Here is a 6,000-nt window from a genome sequence, read left to right on the forward strand (position 1 = left end):
CAGCAGTAACCCTGATATATCAGTGGAACAGGGAGGCTGAGGCGGTTTATGTCCTCTTCTATGAGCAGAAAGTCAGTGGCTGACAAAAATTTAACTGACTTCAGAAAGCCTTCAAGTTACTAGAAATCAGAGAGGTAAACTTGGTATTGTAACAGACCTAAATTAATATGTAAATACTGTTTATACATCAATTCTACTCTTTCTAAAAGTGAAGAGGATATCTGAAGAAGAGAAATTTTAACTTTCTGTTCCAAAACCTCCCAAACTCTTAACTGTACATCTCACACACACAGAGACGTATCATAAAGGCTTCTATGTTGTTTGAACTGAAAACCAGTATTACACAGGCATGACTATCCCACAAGTTAAGAGGAAGCTCAAAACACCGACTGAGCTGCTGGCGTCCGACACGCAAAAGTCAACACCGAGATGAGTTTGGCCCTCAGCTCCTTTACGTTTGATAAAGATCTCTGACCAAAGTTGTGTTAGGCTGCCCAGTGGAGTAAAACAAAAAGTCAGAGGTATCCCACCTTTCCGATGAAAAAAATCAATTATGTAGGAGCTTGTTTGTTATCTAAGCAGATACTGCGAACACACAGAAGCGGCACCAGGTGCCATTCCCAGCCGGAGCGCGGTGTAAGCGTCTGACAGATGCCGGCTCCACAGCAAGCCGGCCGCGGTGCTGCACCCCCCCGGCCCGGCGCTTACCCCCTTCCCATGAACCGCAAGGTGCTCGGGGCAGCTGTGCCCGGCGCCGGCTGGCGGGGAAGCCCTGCAGGAGGTACGCTTGCCAGCGAGCCTGAGATGGCACTGACTGCACACCCACGCACCCTGCGATTAACTTCATTTCGCCTTTAATCAGTTTTAGAAGCTCTTACGTGCTCCTGGATGCAGCGCGGCCAACCCTGAACAAAGGGGGAAGGGAGGGGAACCCTTCGCCTCCGAGGGGCTGGCTGCAGGTACGCGGCCCCCCCGGGCACGCCGAGGGAGCGGGGCCCCTCCAGGGCCTCCCGTTACCTCAGAGCACCCCCCTCCCTCCCTCCCTCGCTGGGCGAGGGCTCCGGCCCGCGCTCCTCCCTAGGCCGAGCGAGGCCTCTCGGCGGCCCCGCGGCGCCCAGGCCGCGCCGCCCGCCCCGCTTCGCCCACCCGCGGTCCCCCGGACCCGTCGCCCCAGCGGCGGCCTCCGCCCGGTGGGGCCGCAAGCGCCGCTTCCGGAGCCGCGGCCGAGCCCGGGCCCGTCGCCTCCATTTTGGGGCCGGCGCGGCGCGGAGCTCACCTGCATGCCGGGCACTTGCACCGCCACGGGCGAGTGGGCCATGGCGGGCTGCGGCGGCCGGGCGCCGCCCGCTGCTCCCCTCTCTCGGCCTCCCTGCTCCTGGGCGGCGGCGGCGGCGGGGCCTGGAAGGACAAAGCGGCGGGGAGGCGGCTTTAGCGCGGGCCGCGCTCCCTCCTTCCCTCCCCGCGGCCCGCCCTGCCCGGCAGCCCCCGCCCGCCGCCGGCTCACCTCGCGGCCGCGGTGGCTGGGGCCGAGCTGCGCGACGCGGGCGGGAAGGGGGTCCCTAGCGCCGCTCTCCCATGCCCGCCGGGCTCCTAGCAGCGGCCCTGCCGGCTGGCGCCGCTCGCCCTGCCCATGCCCCCCTCCCCGGTCCCGGTGCCGGCGCGGGGGCGGCTGCTCGGGGCCCCCCGGAGAGGCGTGCGGGGTGGCGGCGGCTGCGGGCACGGCCGGGGCTCAGAGCGCCATGTCGGGCTCCGGCAGGAGGCGGTGACTGCTGTGCGGCGGCGGCGGCGGCTTCTTCCGTCTCAGCTCCGGCCTCGCGGGGCGGAGCCGCCGCCGCCGCCGCCGCCGCACGGGCCCCGGCGTCAGCTGCCCCCGCCTCCTCGGCCGCGGCGGGCGGGCAGGGACCGGGGACGGAGCGAGGGAGGGGCGGCGGCGGCGGCGGCACCTCGGCTCCGGCGAGCTGGCAGCGCCGGCCCGGGCCGGGCTCGGGGACGGGGCCGCCCGCGACGGTGCGCGGCGCCCTGGGCCCCTCGGGCGCTGTCGCAGGGTCCCGTCCTGCCCCCCGCCCCGTCCCAGCGCCTGTACCCCCGGACACGCGGCCTGAGCCCCTTGGACCCCCCAAACACCCCGCCACCGCCACGCCTGTCCCCCCTGGCTCCTGCGCCCATCGGTGCAAATAATCGAGTGGGTATTTCATGGGTTTTATTTGCTTTTGTGACACAAAGAGGTGGTGTTTTCTCATCTCGGGGGTGCTCCTGGCAGCCAGCCGTGGCACAGGTAGCGTGGGCAAGCCCGATGGAGGTTCAGGTCCCAGCCGGGGTGGCTGGCTTCCTTGCCTCCCCGGGAGGGTGTCCCACCCAGCCCAGCTCTCCGCCAGCCCTGCCCCAGCTGCTGCGGAGCCCTTGGGCCCCTCGCTGCCGCCTTCTTCCCCGGCGGGGTCGGCTGCCCCCCACGTTCTGCCGGGGCCTAAAGAGGAGAAAATAACTGGTTCGGGGTGACATTTTTCCCATTCGTACATGAGTCACCTAGTCGTGCATGTGATTCACATTCCTATACATGCAAGCTTTGCCAGTTACTCAAGCAAAGCTAAAACCGACATCTTTTATGACACTGGTCTTCCCCTCACCCTTCTGAATAAGAATATAGAAATCACATGGGCCTGTCGCAAATATTCTCATGGGTATGCGAGGACTTCCCTCAAATGCACAGGTTTATGGGTCTAAAACCCAAGAAAACATAAGCTGGAGATGTTGGATTGTTGTATGTACCGGAGCTACCCTGTTCAGACAGTGGGTCCCTTCAGAAAGGATGTGACGGAAAGCGGTCTCCCTCCCTTACGAGAAATATCGCACTGTGGCAAGGAACACAAAACACCTCTGTTTAAGGTAAGGTTGTGTTAAAACAGGCCAAAGCCAAGAATTTCAAAATTAGGCAGTCTTTCCATCCTTAACTCACTGTGGTTTGAACCAAAAAACAAACTCACAGTGGTGTTAGTTAAGGACAGGCTTGTGGCTCATGCTGGAATATTTTTTTTTCCAACTTGCCAATTTGTTAAGCCTTTAGCATTATTAAAATATTTACTTTCTTCTGCACCTTTTTAAAAAATAACATAGCTTTAAAAGGCTTCTATGTGATAGTTATACATCTAAGTTGCCTAGGAGCCTATAAGGAGTTCATTTTAATGGGTGGAATATTTAAGGTAAGTATTTTCTGTAAGTTTATACCATATACTTAAATTAAAAAATGTTTTTGATTAATAAACCTTTGGAAAGAAAGGGGGATTTCTACTGACAAAAAGCTTTCTTAATTACATACAGTGCTTCAGTAAATAAATGAATGAACATGCACTCATGGAGCTTCTGAATCCTGCCCAGTTCATTCTGCTCAAACACACTTACATCACTTCCCCTCTTACCTTTTAATGATCTTCAGAACACCACGCCTGAAAAAATCCTGACAAAGGAAATATGAGGATTTTTGTTTCACGCTGCTAATGCATTACCATCCCTCTGCTCCTCCTCTGGCTCTGAGGCTCTGCTTTTCTTTTTCTGTCCATTTGTTACCTTCATTTTTCTCCCCAGAATCCTGCTAACTGGTTATCTCAGCCTCGCCTGGGTTTTATACCCTCCCTCACGTATTTCCTCCCGAAGGCACCTGTTTACTTTGTATCAGAGCAAGTACTATTTGCCAATCCACGCTTCCTGTTTTGGGGCCATATACTGAGATTTTTGGCCTTTTATGCATTTCTGACTTGCATGCAGCTTAATATAACATGAAAGGGACTGTAATAAATGTATTTAAAAGAGTACGAGCAGGACAATTGCTATGCATGTGAGAAGGTGTTATCCCCAGTAATTATACCTGTAGTTATCTCCCGCCCATGGCAGATTGGCCAAGAGAACTGGAGTGCCAACACAGAGCAAAATGCTCAGCAAAAAGGCAACGTTTGTTTATGCCGTACTCACTCAGAAAGCCCTGGGATGATACAGTGAGTGAAGCCAGGGAGGAAAATCTGTCAGGGTATCTTAAGTAATCAGCCGGTCACATAATGACTGAATCACCGAGCCAGGCTGTGAAGTGAGGTAGGCTGGCACCATAACATCTAAGAAAAGGGTTGTAATATTATATGCCACTCTGTAATTAGCAAGTTCTAATTTGTGCATTAAGAAAGTCAGGTGGGTCAGTTCCTGATATTGCCGTATGAAAGACCTTCCCTGCCCCCTCCCAGCCCGCCCTGTAAATACCTGGTGCTGCTGTTTTCCAAGACTTAAATGTGTCTATAATTCACTTAGGACAGCTCGCAGGGCCTCACAGTAGCGATGTGGCCCAAGTCAGACCTTCTACTGTTTCCTGTGTTTAACTACTATTTTTGTGTTGCTCGTGTGAAAATATAATTATTTTTACATCAGAAGACTGCAGGGAGCTAGTAAAAACACTGGGCTCTTTGAGAGTGCTTGCACCATGTCAGCTGGTTTCGACCCACCACAAAAAGTGGTAGAAATTTCTCTCAAACTTCCAAAAGTAAATGAATAAAACCAAATTACTTACACTGCTAAATAGAAAAATACTGCAACTTATAGCTGTGGACTCCAGGGACTCCTCACAGTGATTTGCCGGGGTGAGGGAAGGAGCGGGGGTCTGATCTGGTTCCAGCAGAGCTGATGCAAACTCAACATTAGGAAAGGCCCCATCAGATGCACACATCTGTCTAGGAAATGTGATGCCCAGTTTCTATGTGTCAGGGTGAATCTGGGTATTTGAAACCCTTTAGTGCCTTTGGAAAGTTCAGCCGGCCGGTGCAGCGCCAACCCGGGCTGTGGTGACGATCCCATGTGATGCATCTTCCTCACGCCTTTCTCTCAACGCAAGCAGCACAGCTAGCGGGTCATCACATAAAAGTGGAATACAGCATCCCAGACTGGTAAAATTCAATTTCTTTCATGTTTTTATATTTGAAACACCCTGCCAAAGATGTTGTGGAGGTTAAAAGTTGACTGGGATTGGGAAAAAAAGGGCTGCATATTTATGTTATTAATGGGAACACCAGAGATGTAAAAGAAAGAATGAAAATGTTTTTGCAAGGATATAATTTCTCTGTTCTTCGACATAAATCAGTCTCTGATTCACGGGCATTAGGGAAATCACTTTGTCTTAGAGGCAAGTTATTCAGCAGCTGCAGAATTTCCAGCACTGCCTCTAGAAACTGCTGATACTAACATGGGAGATAGATGTAGCTCTCTTCAATCCCATATTACAAGTTTGATATTTCTGTATCAAGTTAATAATTTAAAATTATAAAGCTTTGAAGCTGGACTAGAAACACCCACATTCTGCCCACCTCTTTCCTTCCCACACCCTGTATCCATCCTCTTTGCCTCCCCTCATTCTCCAGCTCGTGCAGCATCCGACCTTCCCTGTTGCCTCTGTGACCTGGCCTGGCTCTTTCCAGCCTCCTGCAGCCTGGGTGCATGCAGGTGAGTGCCAGGACATAAAGCAGAGGTTCCCCTTGTTCCCAGCACGGTGACAGCAGCCCCATGTCACCAGGAGAACTGTCTGGCTTCTCCAGCTCTGGGTTCCCCAGAGGAGCCAGCTCAGCCATTCTGCGGGACAGCGGGTGCAAGGAGCTCCTTCACCACAAATGCATTATTTAGAGAATTCCTCTGCCAAAGTCTGACAGTGTCAACTAAGTGTTCATAAATGGAGATTTTCACATAACGTAGCCAACTCATACATTTTTTCCAGGAGACAACAATGACACATCCTTGACACAAGGATGATGGCTTTACCACATTCCACGTCCTCCCTCAAAAGCAAGGGGGCAAAATGATATTTTTTAGCAAGGCAAAATGATACATCTTCCTGCAATCTTCTTAGAAATGGCCGAACTATTTTTTAATTGACACTTCCTGTACTTTTAAGGAAAATAATCATGCTGAGGGAAATGCCTAGGATGGAAAAGGTGGGTGAGGGATGCTGGTTTGCCATCTCCTTCAATGCAAGGA

The 6,000-nt window shown here is 53.0% G+C and overlaps 1 protein-coding gene across 2 annotated transcripts in view; it reads right to left on the reverse strand.

The window, feature by feature from the left end:
- The window catches only part of STK26 (serine/threonine kinase 26), a gene marked incomplete at its 3' end in the record, with an annotated part of 34,348 nt that extends 32,599 nt beyond the window's left edge, over window positions 1-1,749 (reverse strand). The window contains exons 1-2 of one of the 2 annotated variants that reach the window (XM_082323037.1): window positions 1,505-1,748; window positions 1,277-1,398 (exon numbers count right to left, since the gene is read on the reverse strand). In XM_082323037.1, the coding sequence (XP_082179163.1) occupies window positions 1,277-1,318 (42 nt within the window). In that variant the 5' untranslated portion in view covers window positions 1,319-1,398; window positions 1,505-1,748. Of the gene's footprint in view, window positions 1-1,276; window positions 1,399-1,504 lie in introns of both variants that reach the window. The other variant, XM_082323038.1, reaches the window with a different exon arrangement.
- Window positions 1,750-6,000: the final 4,251 nt, after the last annotated feature.

Source organism: Platalea leucorodia (assembly GCF_965183815.1).
Source record: "Platalea leucorodia genome assembly, chromosome: 10".
Taxonomy (NCBI): domain Eukaryota; kingdom Metazoa; phylum Chordata; class Aves; order Pelecaniformes; family Threskiornithidae; genus Platalea; species Platalea leucorodia.